Source organism: Amblyraja radiata, chromosome 3 (genome assembly GCF_010909765.2).
Source record: "Amblyraja radiata isolate CabotCenter1 chromosome 3, sAmbRad1.1.pri, whole genome shotgun sequence".
NCBI lineage: Eukaryota > Metazoa > Chordata > Chondrichthyes > Rajiformes > Rajidae > Amblyraja > Amblyraja radiata.
Genome location: NC_045958.1, coordinates 124,884,334 through 124,904,806, shown reverse-complemented (window position 1 = coordinate 124,904,806; position 20,473 = coordinate 124,884,334). Strand labels below are relative to the sequence as shown.

The following is a 20,473-nucleotide window of genomic DNA, read 5'->3' as shown; positions in this document are numbered from 1 at the left end:
ATTAAACTGCATCTGCCATGCATCTGCCCACTCACCCAACCTGTCCAAGTCGCCCTGCATCCTCATAGCATCCTCATCACAGTTCACACTGCCACCCAGGTTTGTGTCATCGCACCTTTAGAAAGGAGATGAGGAGGAATTTCTTTCGTCAGAGGGTGGTGAATCTGTGGAATTCAGTGCCACAGAAGGCTGTGGAGGCCAGGTTTATGGATATATTTGTTGGAGATTGACAGATTCTTGATTAGTATGGGTGTCCAAGATTATGGGGAGAAGGCAGGAGAATGGGGTTGAGAGGGAGAGATTGATCAGCCATGATTGAGTGGCGGAGTAGACTTGATGGGCCGAATGGCCTAATTCTGCCCCTGGAACATAGGAAGCAATGAAGAGCAGCCTACCAAGTCCCTGAGGAAGGTCCACTTCTTGGCTCCCATGTCGTACAGGCCGACACCTCCATCCATAAAGCAACAAACGGCGTGGCCCGGGGGCAGGGAGAAGGCTTGGTTCTGGGAGAGGGTGGGGGGAGGAATGGCCTCGCTGGTCGATGACGTGTGCTGGCTCCGGGACGGCGAATGAGCAGAGTAACCTATTAGAGGAGAAACAGGAGATCGTCAGCACGGCACAGTGGTGCAGCGGGTAGTGTTGCTGCCTCACAGCGCCAGAGACCCGCGTTTCATCCCGACTACGGGTGCTGTCTGTACGGAGTTTGTACGCTCTCCCCGTGACCGCGTGGGTTTGCTCCAAGATCGTTGATAAAGTTGTAAATTGTCTCTAGATTGTAGGATAGTGTTAATGCACGGGGTGATCGCTGGTCAGTGCAGAATCGGTGGGCCGAAGAGCCTGTTTCTACGCTGTACCTCTAAAGCCTAAAGTAAAGTCTAAAGATGAGAGGGAAGAACGTTTAAAGTGGATTTGTGGGGAGAGGTTTTTTTTTTTTTTACACAGAGGGGAATGGGTGCCTGGAACGCGCTGCCGGGGGTGGTGGTGTAGGCAGATACGATAGTGGTGTAAGCGGCCTTTGCATAGACACATGGATATGCAGGGAATGGTGGGATATGGGTCACGTGCAGGCAGAGAGTAGTGGAACTTGGCATCGTGTACAGAATAGACATTGTGGGCTGAAGGGCCTGATCCCGTGCTGGACTGTTCTGTTGTATGTGTAATTTTGGACCTTGTACATTTTCATTGACAACACGCACGGTGGCGCAGCGGTAGAGTTGCTGCCTCACAGCGCCAGAGACCCGGGTTCCATCCTGACCTCGGGTGCTGTCTGTACAGAGTTTGTACGTTCTCTCCGTGACCCGCGTGGGTTTTCTCCGGGTGCTCCGGTTTCCTCCCACGTTCCAAAGACGTACAGGTTTGTAGGTTAATTGGCTTGGTATAAATGTAAAATTGTCCCTAGTGTGTGTAGGATAGTGTTAATTTGCGGGGATCGCCGGTCAGCGCGGAATCCGTGGGCATTCGCGGAAATCGCTTTTAAAACATGGGGAGGGAACACATTGAGGCCTGACATCTAGGACAGGGGTCGGCAACCCACGGCCCACGGGCCCTGAAATTATCCGGCCCGCAGGCGTATTTTTGTTCAATTAGTTTCCGTGACCTGGGAACTGTTGCCAGTCCCAGGGTGTGGGAGATTGCAACCTTCACGTGGTCCGCCCTGTTTCGACGAATGCAATCAACCCGGCGTGCACAATCAAATAAGATCAATTAGAACAAGTTGTCCTACAACTTAAGGCTGCGCATGCCATACACAAGAAGCCAGACCTGAGGCACGTAGATGACCTGGGAACTGCTGGTCCTTTGGCCCACCGTGTCTGCGCCGACCAGCAATCACCCCGTACCCTAGCACCACCCGACACACTGGGGACAATTTACAATTTACCAAACCACTTAACCTACAAACCTGCAGGTCTTTGGAATGTGGGGTAGGCAAGCCCACCTGGGCACTATGGGGGGGACAGGACAATGGGGGGGGGGGGGGGGGGATTGTCTTCCACCTCTCAAAACATGGGGGGAAAGGATCCCTCCCCCACCGCCCACCCGCAGGATTTCCGCCCGTGCGTTTGCGCGCTGTATCTCTAAACTAAACTAAAGCCCAGCCCTGGGCAGAGAGGTGATGTCTCCGATGGCCACCTACACGATTGCTTTGGTGATGAGCTGAGCACGTGCAGGGCGTGGAAGCCCGTCTTCTTCAGCTTGAAGTTGTCGATCGGTGTTGTCCTGGAAACGTTCCAGATGCGCAGCACTCCCACCTGGGAATCTGCGGATCAGAGAGAGAGAGTGGGATCACTCAATATCACACGCACGCACGCGCACGCCCACACACACACTCACACGCACACGCGCACACACAGAAGCATGCACGCATGCACACACACTCACACGCACACACATGGACGCACGCACGCCCACACACACACTCACACACGGACGCACGCACACACACTCACACGCGCACACACGGACGCACGCACACTCACACGCGCACACACGGACGCACGCACGCACACATTCACACGCACACGCGCACACATGGACGTACGCACGCACACACACACACGCACACACACTCACACTCACACGAGCCCACACACACGCAGACATACACACACTCACGCACGCACACACACACGCGCGCATACACGCACACAACCACGCCCGCACACACGCAGACACACACATGCACACACATGCTCGCACACTCACACGCACAGGGGCCTCGGGCTCCTCCCTCCCAGGAGCCAAACGAGCCACTCACCAAACCATGTGGACATACACAACATACAGCCGTTCAGAAGATAGACACAAAAACCTGGAGAAACTCAGCGGCTCAGACAGCATCCCTGAAGTCTTGAGAAGGGTCTCGACCCAAAACGTCACCCATTCCATCTCTCTGCAGTCTGATCCGTTGAGTTACTCCAGCGTTTTGTGTCTATCTTTGGTTTGAACCAGCATCTGCAGTTCCTTCCTACACATACATTAGTTTCAGTTTAGTTTATAGTCACGTGTACCGAGGTACAGTGAAAAGCTTTTGTTGCGTGCTAACCAGTCAGCAGAAAGACAATACATGATTACAATCAAGCCGTCCACAGTGTACAGATACATGATAAGGGAATAACGTTTAATGCAAGGTAAAGCCAGTAAAGTCCGATCAAGGATAGTCTGAGGGTCACCAATGAGGTAGATAGTAGTTCGGGACAGCTGTGAATAGTGAAAGGCTTGGATAGGGTGGATGTTGAGAAGATGTTTCGACTAATGGGAGAGTCTAGGACTAGAGGCCACAGCCTCAGAATAAAAGGACGCAGCTTAACAAAGGTGATCACAAGGAATTACTTTAGCCAGAGGGTGGTGAATCAGTGGAATTCATCGCCACAGACGGCCGTGGTGGTCAAATCAATGAGTATTTTTAAGGTGGAGAGTGTCCGATTTTTGATTAATACGGGTGTCAGGGGTCATGGGGAGAAGGCAGAGAATGGGGTTGAGAGGGAAAGATAGATCATCCATGATTAAATGGTGGAGTAAACCTGATGGGCCAAATGGCCTAATTCTGCTCCTATCACTTATGAACCCCTTTGGCCTAACTCGTCCATGCTGACCAAGATGCCCCATTTACACTAGACCCATTTGTCTGCCTTTGGCCCATATCCCTCTAAACCTGTCTATCCATGTACCTGTCCAAGTGTCTTTTGATGCCTGAACTGCCTCCTCTGGCAGCTCATTCCATGCACTCACCATCATCAGTGCGAAAAAGCTGCTTCTCAGGTTCCTAGTAAATCTTTCCCCCCTCCCCTTAAACCCATGTCCTCTGGTTCTTGATTCCCCTACTCTGGGTAAAAGACCTATAAGTGATAAGGGCTGACTTGGGCCATTCGGCCCATCAAGTCTACTCCACCATTCAATCATGGCTGATCTATCTCTCCCTCTTAACCCCATTCTCCTGCATTCTCCCCATAACTCCTAACACCCGTATTGATCAAGAATCTATCTATCTCTGCCTTAAAATGACTCAATGACTTGGCCTCCACAGCCGTCTGTGGCAATGAATTCCACAGATTCACCACCCTCTGACTAAAGACATTCCTACTCATCTCCTTCGTAGAAGAACATCCTTTTATTCTGACCCTGTGACCTCTGGTCCTACAGTAGATTCTCCCCCTCATGGAAACACCCTCTCCACATCCACTCTATCCAAGCCCCTGAAGATGTGGGCCCTCGCCATATCCTGGAGCAGTGTGGCGCTATGTCCACTGGCCCTATCTCTGGTCAGGAACACGCCGGGCAGACTGGGCACCCAGGCCAGGCACTGGACAGAGGAGCATGGAGCCTTGACCACTGGTGTGGGTCATTGACCACTGGTGTGGGGCACTGACCACTGGTGTGGGGCACTGACCACAGGTGTGGGGCACTGTGTCCACTGGTGTGGGGCACTGACCACTGGTGTGGGGCACTAACCACTGGTGTGGGGCACTGTGTCCACTGGTGTGGGGCACTGACCACTGGTGTGGGGCACTGTGTCCACTGGTGTGGGGCACTGACCACTGGTGTGGGGCACTGTGTCCACTGGCATGGCGCTGTGTCCACTGGTGTGGGGCATTGACCACTGGTGTGGGGCATTGACCACTGGTGTGGGGCATTGTCCACTGGTGTGGGACACTGACCACTGGTGTGGGGCACTGTGTCCACTGGTGTGGGGCACTGACCACTGGTGTGGCGCTGTGTCCACTGGTGTGGGGCATTGACCACTGGTGTGGGGCACTGACCACTGGTGTGGGACACTGACCACTGGTGTGGCGCTGTGACCACTGGTGTGGGGCATTGTCCACTGGTGTGGGGCACTGACCACTGGTGTGGGACACTCACCACTGGTGTGGCGCTGTGTCCACTGGTGTGGGGCATTGACCACTGGTGTGGGGCACTGACCACTGGTGTGGGACATTTACCACTGGTGTGGCGCTGTGACCACTGGTGTGGGGCATTGTCCACTGGTGTGGGGCATTGACCACTGGTGTGGGGCACTGTGTCCACTGGTGTGGGGCATTGACCACTGGTGTGGGGCATTGACCACTGGTGTGGGGCACTGACCACTGGTGTGGGGCACTGACCACTGGTGTGGGGCACTGACCATTGGTGTGGGGCGCTGTGTCCACTGGTGTGGGGCACTGTGTCTACTGGTGTGGGGCGCTGTGTCCACTGGTGTGGGGCATTGACCACTGGTGTGGGGCACTGACCACTGGTGTGGCGCTGTGTCCACTGGTGTGGGGCATTGACCACTGGTGTGGGGCATTGACCACTGGTGTGGGGCATTGACCACTGGTGTGGGGCATTGACCACTGGTGTGGGGCACTGACCACTGGTGTGGGGCATTGATCACTGGTGTGGGGCATTGACCACTGGTGTGGGGCATTGACCACTGGTGTGGGGCACTATCTACTGGTGTGGGGCACAGGCCACTGGTGTGGGGCATTGACCACTGGTGTGGGGCATTGACCACTGGTGTGGGGCATTGACCACTGGTGTGGGGCACTGACCACTGGTGTGGGGCACTGACCACTGGTGTGGGGCACTGTGTCCATTCGTGTGGTGCTGTGTCCACTGGTGTGGGGCACTGTGTCCACTGGTGTGGGGCACTGACCACTGGTGTGGGGCACTGACCACTGGTGTGGCGCTGTGTCCACTGGTGTGGGGCGCTGTGTCCACTGGTGTGGGGCGCTGTGTCCACTGGTGTGGGGCGCTGTGTCCACTGGTGTGCGGCATTGACCACTGGTGTGGGGCGCTGTGTCCACTGGTGTGCGGCATTGACCACTGGTGTGGGGCACTGTGTCCACTGGTGTGCGGCATTGACCACTGGTGTGGGGCGCTGTGTCCACTGGTGTGGGGCATTGACCACTGGTGTGGGGCATTGACCACTGGTGTGGGGCATTGACCACTGATGTGGGGCATTGACCACTGGTGTGGGGCATTGACCACTGGTGTGGGGCATTGACCACTGGTGTGGGGCATTGACCACTGGTGTGGGGCATTGACCACTGGTGTGGGGCACTGACCACTGGTGTGGCGCTGTGACCACTGGTGTGGGGCATTGACCACTGGTGTGGGGCATTGACCACTGGTGTGGCGCTGTGTCCACTGGTGTGGGGCATTGACCACTGGTGTGGGGCATTGACCACTGGTGTGGGGCACTGTGACCACTGGTGTGGGGCACTGACCACTGGTGTGGGGCACTGTGTCCACTGGTGTGGGGCATTGACCACTGGTGTGGGGCACTGACCACTGGTGTGGGGCACTGTGTCCACTGGTGTGGCGCTGTGACCACTGGTGTGGGGCATTGACCACTGGTGTGGGGCATTGACCACTGGTGTGGGGCATTGACCACTGGTGTGGGGTATTGACCACTGGTGTGGGGCATTGACCACTGGTGTGGGGCATTGACCACTGGTGTGGGGCATTGACCACTGGTGTGGGGCATTGACCACTGGTGTGGGGCATTGACCACTGGTGTGGGGCGCTGTGTCCACTGGTGTGGGGCGCTGTGTCCACTGGCCCTACCTCCGGTCAGGAACATTCCCGGAGCGCTGGGCACCCAGGCCAGGCACTGTACAGAGGCAGCAGCACTGGGCAGGCAGAAGGTGGTGATGCAGGATAGTGACTGGGAGTCGACCAGGCGGATGCCGTTGTGCAGGTTGGCCACCAGCAGGTAGTCGCTGGACAGCGGGTCCCACTCCAGCGCCGTGATGGGGTCCTCCTCATCCGTCCCCTCCAGGGACTCCGGACGCAGGACGTGCTTCTGGTTCTTGGTGCCTGGGCAGAGACAGACGCCAACACACCACGGGTCACTATGGTTCACTAGCGGTCACTACTGGTCACTACAGGTCACTACTGGTCACCACTGGTCACTACCGGTCACTACCGGTCACCACTGGTCACTACCGGTCACCACTGGTCACTACCGGTCACTACCGGTCACTACAGGTCACCACTAGTCACTAGTGGTCGCTACAGGTCACCACAGGTCACCACTAGTCACTACCGGTCACTACCGGTCACTACTGGTCACTACAGGTCACCACTAGTCACTAGCGGTCACTAGTGGTCACTACAGGTAATTACAGGTCACCACAGGTCACTACCGGTCACCACCGGTCACTACCGGTCACTACAGGTCACCACTAGTCACTAGCGGTCACTAGTGGTCACTAGTGGTCATTACAGGTCACTACCGGTCACCACTGGTCACTACAGGTCACCACTAGTCACTAGTGGTCACTAGTGGTCACTACAGGTCATTACAGGTCACTACAGGTCACTACCGGTCACCACTGGTCACTACAGGTCACCACTAGTCACTTGCGGTCACTAGTGGTCACTACAGGTAATTACAGGTCACCACAGGTCACCACAGGTCACTACCGGTCACCACTGATCACTACCGGTCACTACGGGTCACTATGGGTCACTACGAGTCACTACTAGTCACTACTGGTCACCACAGTTCCGTTCAGGTTAGTTCATTGTCACATAGTGTTTTGTCACTTGGTGTCATGGTGGCGCAGCGGTAGAGTTGCTGCCTCCAGCGAATGCAGCGCTGGAGACCCGGGTTCCATCCTGACTACGGGTGCTGTCTGTATGGAGTTTATACGTTCTCCCCGTGACCTGCGTGGGTTTACACTGAGATCTTCGGTTTCCTCCCACATTCAAACGCTGTACAGGTTCGTGGGTTAGGCTTGGTAAATGTAAAAAGTGTCCCTAGTGGGTGTAGGATAGCGTTAATGTGTGGGGATCGCTGGTCGGCGCGGGCCTGGCTAGCCGAACGACCTGTTTCCGCCCTGGATCTCGGAACTAAATATACTCAGTACAGTTAAATGCTTTTGTTACATGCTATCCAGTTAATATGTTCATAAGAGATAGGAGCAGAATTCGGCCCATGAAGTCTGCTCTGCCATTCAATCATGGCTGATCTATCTTTCCCTCTCAACCCCATTCTCCTGCCTTCTCCCCATAACCCCTGACACCCGTACTAATCAAGAATCTGTCAACCTCCACCTCCACAGCCGTCTGTGGCAATAAATTCCACAGATTCACCACCCTTTGACTGAAGAAACTGCTCCTCATCTCATTCCTAGAGGAACGTCCTTTAATTCTGAGGCTGCGACCTCTTGCCCCAGACTCTCCCTTTAGTGGAAACATCCTCCCCACATCCACTCCATCCAAACCTTTCACTATTCGTGAATCTCTGGATGAACCGACAAACCTGCACGTCTTTGGAGTGTGGGTGGAAACCGGATCACCCGGAGAAAACCCACGCAGGTCTCGGGGAGAAGGTACAAACTCTGTACAGACAGCAGCTGTAGTCAGGATCGGACCTGGGTCTCTGGCGCTGTGAGGCAGCAGCTCTACCTGCTGCGCCACCATGCCGGTCTCCGTGCTAATTGACCAGGTGGTCTAGACATCGTGCATGAGCTGGCACCAGGTACTCACCGGGCTGGAAGATGGAGAGGCTGCCGTCGGTGTGGCCGAACACCACCTTGCCCTTCTGCCTGGGGTGCCAGCGCAGGAGGCAGATGTCAGACAGGAAGCTGTGCGCCTCCTTGTGGACGGCCACGCCACTGTCCAGTCCGGAGATGGTCCAGATGTAGAGAGGGCCACGGTGGGACACAAAGGCCACCGCCTCCCCTGCGTTCCAGCACCAGCTGAGAGAGGCGGGAATCCCTGGGGAGCAAACACAACCGCAGAGTTACTCCAGCATTCTGTGAAACGTCACCTATCCATGTTCTCCACAGATGCTGCCTGACCCGCTGAGTTACTCCAGCACTCTGTGAAACGTCACCTATCCATGTTCTCCACAGATGCTGCCTGACCCGCTGAGTTACTCCAGCACTCTGTGTTTTTGCCACAGTAGACAATAGGTGCAGGTGTAGGCCATTCGGCCCTTTGAGCCAGCACCACCATTCAATGTGATCATGGCTGATCTTCCACAATCATGTACCCTGTTCCTGCCTTCTCCCCTTATCCCCTGATTCCGCTTTATCCAACTCTCTTTTGAATTCATCCAGTGAATCGGCCTCCACTGCCTTCTAAGGCAGAGAATTCCACAAATTCACAACCGTCTGTGAGAAATTGTTTTTCCTCGTCTCCATTCTAAATGGCTTACCACTTATTCTTAAACTGTGGCCCCTGGTTCTGGACTCCCCCAACATCGGGAACATGTTTCCTGCTTCTAGCCTGTCAAATCCCTTAATAATCTTATATGTTTCAATAAGATACCCTCTCATCCTTCTAAACTCCAGCGTGTACAAGCCCAGCTGCTCCATTCTCTCAGCATATGACAGTCCCGCCATCCCGGGGATTAACCTTGTAAACCTACGCTGCACTCCCTCAATAGCACGAATGTCCTTCCTCAAATTAGGGGACCAAAACTGCACACAATATTCCAGGTGTGGTCTCACTAGGGCTCTGTACAACTGCAGAAGGACCTATTTCCTCCTTTACTCAACTCCTCGTGTTATGAAGGCCAACATGCCATTTGCTTTCTTCACTGCCTGCTGTACCTGCATGCTTACTTTCATAGACTGATGAACAAGGACCCCCAGATCCCGTTGCATTTCCCCTTTTCCCAACTTGACACCATTCAGATAATAATCTGCCTTCCTGTTCCTGCCACCATAGTGGATAACCTGACATTTATCCATGGCCCCCGTACCTTTGGTGTTGTCCAGTCTGGCCACCACCTTCTGCTCAGCCACGTTCCAGATGATGACCAGGTTATCGGCGCTGGCACTGGCGAAGGTGTCGGGGCTGTGGGGGCACCAGGAGATGGCCGTGATGGTCTTCTTGTGCTCAGACATGATGGCGTGGAGCTTGAACTCATTGTACCTGTGATCAAGCTGAATCACACCACAGAGCAACATTAGACAGCACCTGAGGCCGGAGGTTACCTTCCTGCAGCAACACACAACTGTGGACTGATGCGAACATAAACAAGGTCGACTTCATTAGATAGGAACTCGCTCAAATTGATTGGAGCAGGTTGTATGTTCAGAAGTTCTATGAGCAGAATTAGGCCATTCGGCCCATCAAGTCTACTCCGCCATTCGATCATGGCTGATCTATCTCTCTCTCGTAACCCCATTCTCCTGCCTTCTCCACATAACCTCTGGCACCCGTACTAATCAAGAATCTATCTATCTCTGCCTTAAAAATATCCATTGGCCTCCACAGCCGTCTGTGACAATGAATTCCACAGATTCACCACCCTGTGGCTAAAGAAATTCCTCCTCATCGCCTTCTTAACGATATGTCCTTTTCATCTGAGGCTGTGCCCTTAGTCCTAGACTCTCCCACTAGTGGAAACATCCTCCCCACATCCACTCTATCCAGGCCTTTCACTATTCTGTGCGTTTCAATGAGGTCCCCCCTCATTCTTCTAAACTCCAGCGAGTACAGGCCCAGTGCCGACAAACGCTCATCATAGGTTAACCAACTCATTCCTGGGATCATTCTTGTAAACCTCCTCTGGACCCTCTCCAGAGCCAGCACATCCCTCCTCAAATATGGTGCCCAAAATTGCTTACAATATTCCAAATGCGGCCTGACCAGCGCCTTATAGAGCCTCAGCATTACATCCGTGTTTTTGTATACAAGCCCTCTTGAAATAAATGCTAGCATTGAGTTTGCTTTCTTTACTACTGATTCGACTTGCAGATTAACTTTTTGGGAATCCTGCACCAGCTCCCAAGTCCCTTTGCATCTCCGATTTCTGGATTCTCTCCCCATTTAGAAAATAGTCTGCATTTTTATTCCTACGGCCAAAATGCACGACTCCACACTTTGCTACACTATATTCCATCTGCCACTCCTCTGCCCACTCTACCAACCTGTCCATGTCCTTCTGTGGGGTCCCTGCTTTCTCTACACCCACATATTTTCATAACGTTCGCAAACTTTGCCACAAAGCCTTCAATCCCTTCACTAACTTGAGTAGTCAACTATTGAAGCTAACTAACTTCATAAGTGTTAGTGTGCTGTGGATCGCTGGATGGTGCGGACTCGGTGGGCCGAAGGGCCTGTTTCCGTGCTGTATCTCTAAACTAAACTAAAAGAACAAACACACTCCTGTTTCCCCTGTAACGAGTGACCCGGTCAAGGGGAGTGGGAGGAGGAGGGAAGCGATCGTTTACAGGGGCTGGAGGGTGGATGGGTGGGGGTCGAGTGTGGAGTGGTGTGTGTGGTGTGGAGTGTGTGGAGTGGTGTGTGTGGAGTGGTGTGTGTGTGTGGAGTGGTGGGTGGTGGTGGGGGAGGGTGTGTGTGTGGAGTGGTGGTGAAGTGGAGTGTGTGTGGAGTGGTGTGGTGTGTGTGGAGTGGTGTGTGTGTGGGTGGTGTGTGTGTGTGGGGGGGTGGTGGAGTGGCGTGTGTGGAGGGGTGAGTGGAGGTGAGGTGTGGTGGAGTGGTGTGTGTGTGGAGTGGGGTGGTGTGGGTGGGGTGGGGTGGTGGTGGTGGTGTGGCGGTGTGGGGGGGTGTGGAGTGGGGGTGGGGGAGTGTGGGGGGGATGGGTGTGGGAGTGGGGCGGTGGGAGTGTCGGGGGAGGGGGTGGGGGGTGGGGGTGGGGGTGGGGGGTTGTGTGGGAGGGGGGGGGTGGGGGGGGTGGGGGGGGGGGGGGGGGGGGGGGGTGGGGGGGGGTGGGGGTGTGTGTGGAGGGGTGGGGTGGGGGGGGTGGGGGGTGGGGGGGGGTGGTGTGGGCGGGGTGGGGTGGGGGTGTGGTGTGGCGGGGGGGGGTGGGGAGTGGGTGTGGTGTGGGAGTGGGGGGTGGGTGGGGAGTGGGGTGGGTGGTGGGGGGGGGTGGGGGGTGGTGGGGTGTTGTGTGGGGTGGATGGGGTGGGGGGGTGGTGGGGAGTGGGTGGGTGGTGTGGAGTGGGGTTGTGAGTGTGGGGTGGTGTGTGTGTGGAGGTGGGGGTGTGGTGTGGGGGGTGTGTGTGTGGGGTGTGGTGGTGTGGGGGGGGGAGTGGAGGTGTGGAGTGGCGTGTGTGGAGTGGCGTGTGTGGAGTGGCGTGTGTGGAGTGGCGTGTGTGGAGTGGTGTGTGTGTGTGGAGTGGCGTGTGTGGAGTGGCGTGTGTGGAGTGGCGTGTGTGGAGTGGCGTGTGTGGAGTGGCGTGTGTGGAGTGGTGTGGGGGTGGGGGGGGGGGTGGGGGGTGGGGGGGTGGGGTGGGGTGGGGGGGGGGGGGGGGGGGTGGGGGGTGGGGGGGGTGGGGGGGTGGGGGGGGGGGGGGGGGGGGTGGGGGTGGGTGGGGGGTGGGGGTGGGGGGGGGGGTGGGGGGGGGGGGTGGGGGTGGGGGGGGTGGGGGGGGGGGGGGTGGGGGGTGGGGGGGTGGGGGGGGGGTGGGTGGGGGGGGGGGTGGGGGGGGGGGGGGGGGGGGGGGTGGGGGTGGGGGGGGGGGGGGGGGGGGGTGGGGGTGGGGGGGGTGGGGGGGTTGGGGGGGGGGGTGGGGGGGGGGGGGGTGGGGGTGTGGGTGGGGGGGGGGGGGTGGGGGGGGGGGGGGGGGGGGGGGGGGGGGTGGGGGGGGGGGGGGGGGGGTGGGGGTGGGGGGGTGGACGTGGTGGGTGGTGGTGTGGAGTGGGGTGTGGAGTGGGGTGTGTGTGGGGGGGGTGGTGTGGTGTGTGTGGAGTGGTGTGTGTGTGTGGGTGTGTGGAGTGGTGTGTGTGTGTGGAGTGGTGTGTGTGTGTGGAGTGGTGTGTGTGTGTGTGGAGTGGTGTGTGTGTGTGGAGTGGTGTGTGTGGAGTGGTGTGTGTGTGTGTGGAGTGGTGTGTGTGTGGAGTGGAGTGGTGTGTGTGTGGAGTGGTGTGTGTGTGTGGAGTGGTGTGTGTGTGTGGAGTGGTGTGTGTGTGTGTGGAGTGGTGTGTGTGGAGTGGTGTGTGTGTGTGTGGAGTGGTGTGTGTGTGGTGTGTGTGTGTGGAGTGGTGTGTGTACTCTGCCATCAGTGTTTGCCTTACCTGGTACACGTAGATAGCCAGCGTAGCACAGTAGGCAAAGCGGTCTCCACTGGCAACACACACATCTTTGTTCCATGGCTGGCAGCCGGCAGCCAACAGCCCCACCTGCTTCACCTTCGACATCCTCACCTGTCCACACCACATGCCAGGTAGTGGGGCGGGGGAGAGAGACGGGGGGGAAAGAGACGGGGGGGAGAGAGACGGGGGGGGGGGGGAGAGCGAGGGGGGGGGAGACGGGGGGGGGGAGAGACGGGGGGGAGAGAGACGGGGGGGAGAGAGACGGGGGGAGAGAGACGGAGGGGGAGAGAGGGGGGGGAGACGGGGGGGGGGAGAGAGACGGGGGGGGAGAGAGACGGAGGGGGAGAGAGACGGGGGGGAGATAGTGAGTGGGGGGGGAAGAGAGAGGGGGGGAGTGGGGGGTGTGGAGAGTGGGGGTGGAGAGTGGGGGGTGGGGGGGAAGAGAGTAATAGACATAAAATGCAATACATTAATAACCATAATATTAGTCATATTACACCCACCACCCTTTGTGTGAAAAGGTTACCCCTCAGATTCCTATTAAACCTTTCCCCCCCTCACCTTAATCCGATGTCTTCTGGTTCTCGAATCCCCTTCGCTGGGCAAGAGATTTAATATTAGTAATAAACAGTAATAGTCTGTGGTGCAACCAAAGACCATCGGACCAGATGGAGTTCCTGGCCGTGTTAGTAGCTGCGTGGAGCAGCTCGCTGGAGTATTCACGGACGTCTTTAATCCCTCTCTTCTCCGTTCTGAGGTTCCCACCCGCTTCAAGAAGACCCCCATCATCAAAGTGCCTAAGATAAGCAAGACCTCGCGGCTAAATGACTATCGTCCAGTGGCCTTGACCCACTGCAGTTCACTGACCGCCACATTCCCATTGCCCGAGCCCTACACTCATCCCTAGAACCCCTGGATAAGAGAGACACCTACGCTAGACTCCTATTCATAGAGATAGAAATATACAGTAGAACATACGTGCAGGAGTAGGCCATTCGGCCCTTCGAGCTAGCACCGCCATTCAATATGATCATGGCTGATCATCCACAATCAGTACCCCGTTCCTGCTTTCTCCCCATATCCCTTGATTCCGTTAGCCCTCAGAGCTAAATCTAACCCTCTCTTGAAAACATTGAGTGAATTGGCTTCCACTGCCTTCTGTGGCAGAGAATTCCACAGATTCACAACTCTCTGGGTGAAAAGGTTTTTCCTCATCTCAGTCCTAAATGGCCTACTCCTTATTCTTAAACTGTGACCCCTGGTTTTGGACTCCCCCAACATCAGGAACATTTGTCCTGCATCTAGCCTGTCCAATCCCTTAAGAAATTATATGTTTCTATAAAATCTCCTCTGATCTTTCTAAGTTCCAGTGAATACAAGCCCAGTCGATTCATTCTTTCGTCATACGTTACTGCCACCACCCCGGGAATTAACCTGGTGAACCTACGCTGCACTCCCTCAATAGCAATAATGTCCTTCCTCAAATTAGGAGACCAAAATTGCACACAATACTCCAGGTGTGGTCTCACCAGGGCCCTGTACAACTGCAGAAGGCCCTCCTTGCTCTGAAACTCAAATCCTCTTGCAATGAAGGCCAACATGCAATCTGCTTTCTTCACTGCCTGCCGTACCTGCATGCTTACTTTCAGTGACTGGTGTACAAGCACACCCAGGTCTCATGGCACCTCCCCTTTTCCTAATCTGACACCATTCAGATAATAATCTGCCTTCCTGTTCTTGCCTCACATTTATCCACATTATACTGCATCTGCCATGCATCTGCCCACTCACCCAACCTATCCAAGTCATCCTGCATCCTCCTAGCATCCTCCTCACAGTTCACACTGCCACCCAGCTTTGTGTCATCCGCAAACTTGGAGATGTCACATTTAATTCCCTCGTCTAAATCGTTAATATAAATTGTAAATAATTGGGGTCCCAGCAACGAGCCTTGCGGCACCCCACTAGTCACTTCCTGCCGTTCTAAAAAGGACCCATTAATTCCTACTCTTTGCTTCCTGTCTGCCAACCAGTTATCTATCCATGTCAATACCCTACCCCCAATACCATGTGCTCGAATTTTGCACACTAATCTCTTGTGTGGGATCTTGTCAAAGGCCAGATACAACATATCCACTGGCTCTCCCTTATCCATTCTACTTGTTACATCCTAAAAACAATCCAGAAAATTTCCCCTTCATAAATCCACGCTGACTGACCGATCCTGTCACTGCTTTCCAAATGCGCTGCTATAACGTCTTTAATAATCGACTCGAGCATCTTCCCCACTACCGATGTCAGGCTAACTGGTCTATAATTCCCCGTTTTCTTTCTCCATCTTTTCTTAAACAGTGGGGTTACATTGGCTACCCTCCAGTCCACGGGAACTGATCCAGAGTCGAGAGAACATTGGAAAATAATCACCAAAGCATCCACGATTTCTAGGGTCACCTCCTTGAATACTCTGGGATGCAGACCATCAGGCCGTGGGGATGTATCAGCCTTCAGTCCCAACAGTTTACCCAACACCATTTCCTGACTAACGTGGATTCCCTACAGTTCCTCCCTCCCACTAGATCCTCGGTCCCCTAGTATTTCCGGGAGATTATTTGTGTCTTCCTTAGTGAAGACAGAACCAAAGTACTCGTTTAACTGTTCTGCCATTTCCTTGTTTCCCATTATAACTTCACCTGTCTCTGATTGTAAGGGACCTACATTTGTCTTCACTAATTTTTTACATATCTAAAGAAGCTTTTAGAGTCAGGTTTAATATTCCCCGCAAGCTTTCTTTCAAGTTCTATTGTCCCCTTAATTTGTCCTCCTCTGTTGAATTCTATATTTATCCCAGTCCTCTGGTTTGCTGCTTCCTCTGGCCAATTAAATGCATTTTCTTTGGATTTAACACTCTCCTTGACTTCCCTCGTCAGCCACGGTTGAGCCGCCTTCCCGTTTTATTTTTATGCCAGACAGGGATGAACAATCATCGTTCTCTCTTCACCAGCCCCACGGTACGATCGCGGACGAGGCAGTTAGTGTTGGACAATCACAGGAGGATGAGGGGAGATCTTATAGAGGTGTACGAAATCATGAGTGGAATGATTTTGATAAGGTCAACATTAGATTTAATTAGTGGGCAAAATGTAATTAGTGGGCAAAATTAGGGCACATGGTATTGGGGGTAGAGTGCTGACATGGATAGAGAATTGGTTGGCAGACAGGAAACAAAGAGTAGGGATTAACGGGTCCCTTTCAGAATAGCAGGCAGTGACTAGTGGGGTACCGCAAGGCTTGGTGCTGGGAACGCAGCTATTTACAATGTACATCAATAATTTAGATGAAGGGGTTCAAAGTAACATTAGCAAATTTGCAGATGACACAAAGCTGGGTGGCAGTGTGAACTGTGAGGAGGATGCTAAGAGAATGCAGGGTGACTTGGACAGGTTGGGTGAGTGGGCAGATGCATGGCAAATGCAGTTTAATGTGGATAAATGTGAGGTTACCCACTTTGGTGGCAAAAACAGGAAGGCAGATTACTATCTACATGGTGTCAAGTTGGGGAAAGGGGAAGTACAATGGGATCTGGGGTCCTTGTTCATCAGCCAATGAAAGTAAGCATGCAGATACAGCAGGCAGTGAAGAAAGCCAATGGCATATTGGCCTTTATAACAAGAGGAATCGAATATAGGAGCAAAGAGGTCCTTCTGCAGTTGTACAGGGCCCTCGTGAGACCACACCTGCAGTATTGTGTGCAGTTTTGGTCTCAAAATTTGAGGAAGGATATTCTTGCTATTGAGGGAGTGCAGCGTAGGTTTACAAGGTTAATTTCCGGGATGGCGGGACTGTCATATGCTGAGAGAATGGAGCGGCTGGGCTTGTGTACTCTGGAATTTAGAAGGATGAGAGGGCATCTTATTGAAACATATAAGATTATTGAGGGTTTGGACACGCTAGAGGCAGGAAACATGTTCCCAATGTTGGGGGAATCCAGAACCAGGGGCCATAGTTTAAGAATAAGTGGTAAGCCATTTAGAACGGAGTTGAGGAAACACTTTTTCACACAGTTGTGAGTTGAGAGTTGTGAGTGTGTGGAATTCTCTGCCTCGGAGGGTGGTGGAGGCTGGTTCTCTGGATGCTTTCAAGAGAGAGTTAGATAGAGCTAGATATGGAGAGAAGGCAGGAACGGGGTACTAATTGTGGATGATCCGCCATGATCATATTGAATGGCGGTGCTGGCTCGAAGGGCCGAATGGCCTACTCCTGCACATATTATCTATTGTCTATTGAATAGATCGGGTTGGCGCACAGAGTAAGGGAAACGAGGACCAGAGGACATAGGTCCCCCTATTCTGGGAAAGAGACTCTGTGCGTCTACCTGATCCATACCTCTCATGATCTTGTAACCTCTATAGGATTACCCCTTATCCTCCTGCACTCCAGGTAATAGAGTCCCAGCCTACTCAACCTCTCCCTGTAGCTCACACCCTCTAGTCCTGGCAACATCCACATAAATCTTCCCTGAACCCTTTCCAGCTAAACAACAAAATCCCTATAACATGGGGCCCAGAAATGAACACAATCCTCTAAATGCAGCCTCACCAATGTCTCATTATAAATGACCTCGCAACTTCTATAATCATTAGGCACAAAAATATGGAGCAACTCAGCGGGACAGGCAGCATCTCTGGAGAAAAGGAATAGGCGACATTTTGGGTCGAGACCTTTCTTCAGACTGAGAGTCAGGGGAGATGGAAACGAGAGATATAGATGGTGATGTGGAGAGATATAGAACAAATGAATGAAAGATATGCAAACATGTAACAATGATAAAGGAAACAGGCCATCGTTAGCTGAGTACCTGGTGAAAACGAATTACAATGAGACTCAACAAGACGGCTTTGGAAATGGTACCATGACTTTGGGGGGGGGGGGGGGTGGTGGGGGGATACTCAATGTGCCTTTTCATTGTATCTCGGTACATTTGACAATAACAAACCTAAAGAGGTCGATGAGAAATCAAAGATAAAAGAGTGAGTAGGGATGAGTGGGTCCAGCTGAGCGCTGGTGTTGGACAGTGCTAAGCTTTGATATCTCGCTCTGTCTGATGGGACAAATCAAAGCAGGCCTGTCCGAGCATTGATCACAGGCACACTTCACACAAGACACTGCTGTGTGCACAGAGTCAGGCCGCTGGCAACACCATGCTCAATGATGGAGAGAGGACCCAGAGATGTGGATAGGTCGGGGCAGAGCAGGGTCCTGACACTCCTGCCCAGCCCTGTACCTGGCCTGCCCCAGTCCCACCGTGCCCCCACCCCTTCCCCCACTCCCCTCCCCACTCCTCTCCCCGTCCCACCATACCCCCCCCCCCCCCCTGCCCCTTCCCCCCCGCCCCTTCCCCTGCCCCTTCCCCACTCCCCTCCCCCCGTCCCACCATACCCCCCCCCCCTTCCCCCGCCCCTTCCCCCACTCCTCACACCTTCCCATCCTCATAAGGTCATAAGTGATGGGAGCAGAATTAGGCCATTCGGCCCATCGAGTCTACCCCACCATTCAATCATGGCTGATCTACCTCTCCCTCCTTACCTCATTCTCCTGCCTTCTCCCCATAACTGACACCCGCACTAATCAACAATCTATCTATCTCTGCCTTAAAAATATCCATTGACGTGGACTCCACAGCCGTCTGTGGCAAAGAATTCCACAGATTCACCACCCTCTCCCCAGCCCCGCTCCTCTCTGCGACTCTCCCCCTCCTCCTCCCCCCCAACCAACCCTCTCTACCCCTACCCACCCCCGGACAGATGTGAGCCACAGTGGGCGCTGGGAGCCGGCTCCTGGACAGCCGGTGGGAGGAGATGGCAAGATATGAACCAGCATCAGGGGGCGGCTCAGTGTCCGCATTACAGCCGGCCCTGGTCAACACTGGTCCAGTCCTAGCCCAGCCCCGCTCCAACACTGGCCTCTGGCCCGGCCCCGCTCAGCTCAGCTCAGCGCTGTTCAGCCCCGGCCCGGCTCCGCATCTCACCTGCCCGTCCGCCGCTTCACACCGTGGTCCGGGCCGGGCCGGGCACCACCTCCTCTTCTCCACCCCCCTCCCCACTCACACATCAAGCCGCCGCCGTCCGTCTGTCTGTCCGTCCGTCTCACCCGGACATCCCGAAACACAGCAGCGGAGGCTCCGTCACTCCGCACAGACACCAGTAGCGTAGCAACAGCACGAAGCTCAGCTTAAATCATCCGCTCCACTCACACGCTCCTGCTCTCTACCCCTCTCTATCTCTACCCCTCTTTCCCCTCTCGCCTTCCTCCTCTCACCCCTCCCTCCCTCTCTCCCCTCCCTTTCTCCCTACCCACCTTCCCACTGGCTCCTTCTCTCCCTCCTTCTGTTCCTCCTTCCTTCCCTCTCTCCCTCTCCTTCTCAGCCTCAGAATTAAAGGTTGTTCTTTTAGGAGGGAGATGAGGAGACATTTATTTTGTCAGAGGGTGGTGAATCTGTGAAATTATTTGCCACAAACGGCTGTGGAGGCCAAGTCAGTGGATATTTAGGCAAAGATTCTTGACTAGTACAGGTGTCAGAGGTTATGGGGAGAAGGCAGGAGAATGGGGTTAGGAGGGAGAGATGAATCGGCCATGATTGAATGGCAGAGTAGACATGATGGGCTGAATGGCCTAATACTGCTCCTAACATTCATGATATGACAAAGGCCCACAAAACCATTTAGAAAGGAACAACAAAATATAATGCGTTATCTATCTATCTGTCTGTCTGTCTGCCTGTCTGTCTGTCTGTCTGTCTGTCTGTCTGTCTGTCTGTCTGTCTGTCTTCTATCTATCTAAAAGTCTCATCTTGACCACTTCCTGTCTGCATTGTGTATTGATTTTAGAAAAATCGCTACCCTATATCGCTATGATTTTTGGCCATCTTACTCACAGTCCTCCTCCGCTGAGGCAGCCCCGAGGATCTTTCCGATCAATGAAAAATAAAAAAGTTATGAGTGTTTAAAAAATCGTGAGATCAGCTGATCGGTCCTCATGCCTGTCAATCACCATGATGAAGGTAACGCCTCTTCTGGGGGGTGAGCAGGACTATAAAACCTCGGATGCCTGGACGTGAGTCAGTCACTCTGGAATATCTCGCGAGGGAGAAGCCACAACTGTGATTCTGCTGTGAATCAACTGAACTGTGAGACTACTGAACTGTGAGACTACTGAACTGTGAGTCTGCTGAACTGTGAGTGTACTTGCAATAAATGATTTGTTAGCCCTTATTGAAAATAAAATAAGTTGTTTGGCCTGCCCTGTGCTTGAAACTGAAATGGCAATGGAAATGAAATGAAATGAAAATGAGATGAGTTGTTTGGCCTGCCCTGTGCTTGAAACTGAAATGGTAATGGAAATGAAACGAGTTGTCTGGCCTGCCTGAAACCATTCATTTCGGCCCACAAGGCCCCTATTAGCCGAGAAACCAGTCCCTTTT

The 20,473-nt window shown here is 54.0% G+C and overlaps 2 protein-coding genes across 2 annotated transcripts in view; both read right to left on the bottom strand.

Moving 5' to 3' along the window:
• The window catches only part of wdr17 (WD repeat domain 17), a 32,999-nt gene extending 13,931 nt beyond the window's left edge, over window positions 1–19,068 (bottom strand). The window contains exons 1-7 of the mRNA XM_033018744.1: window positions 19,022–19,068; window positions 12,979–13,107; window positions 9,695–9,878; window positions 8,473–8,703; window positions 6,544–6,795; window positions 2,135–2,257; window positions 396–583 (exon numbers count right to left, since the gene is read on the bottom strand). Coding sequence (XP_032874635.1) covers window positions 396–583; window positions 2,135–2,257; window positions 6,544–6,795; window positions 8,473–8,703; window positions 9,695–9,878; window positions 12,979–13,101 — 1,101 coding nt within the window. The 5' untranslated portion in view covers window positions 13,102–13,107; window positions 19,022–19,068. The remainder of the gene's footprint in view (window positions 1–395; window positions 584–2,134; window positions 2,258–6,543; window positions 6,796–8,472; window positions 8,704–9,694; window positions 9,879–12,978; window positions 13,108–19,021) is intronic.
• The window catches only part of LOC116971610 (transmembrane protease serine 9-like), an 865,719-nt gene that overhangs the window by 527,409 nt on the left and 317,837 nt on the right, over window positions 1–20,473 (bottom strand). The window lies entirely within an intron of this gene.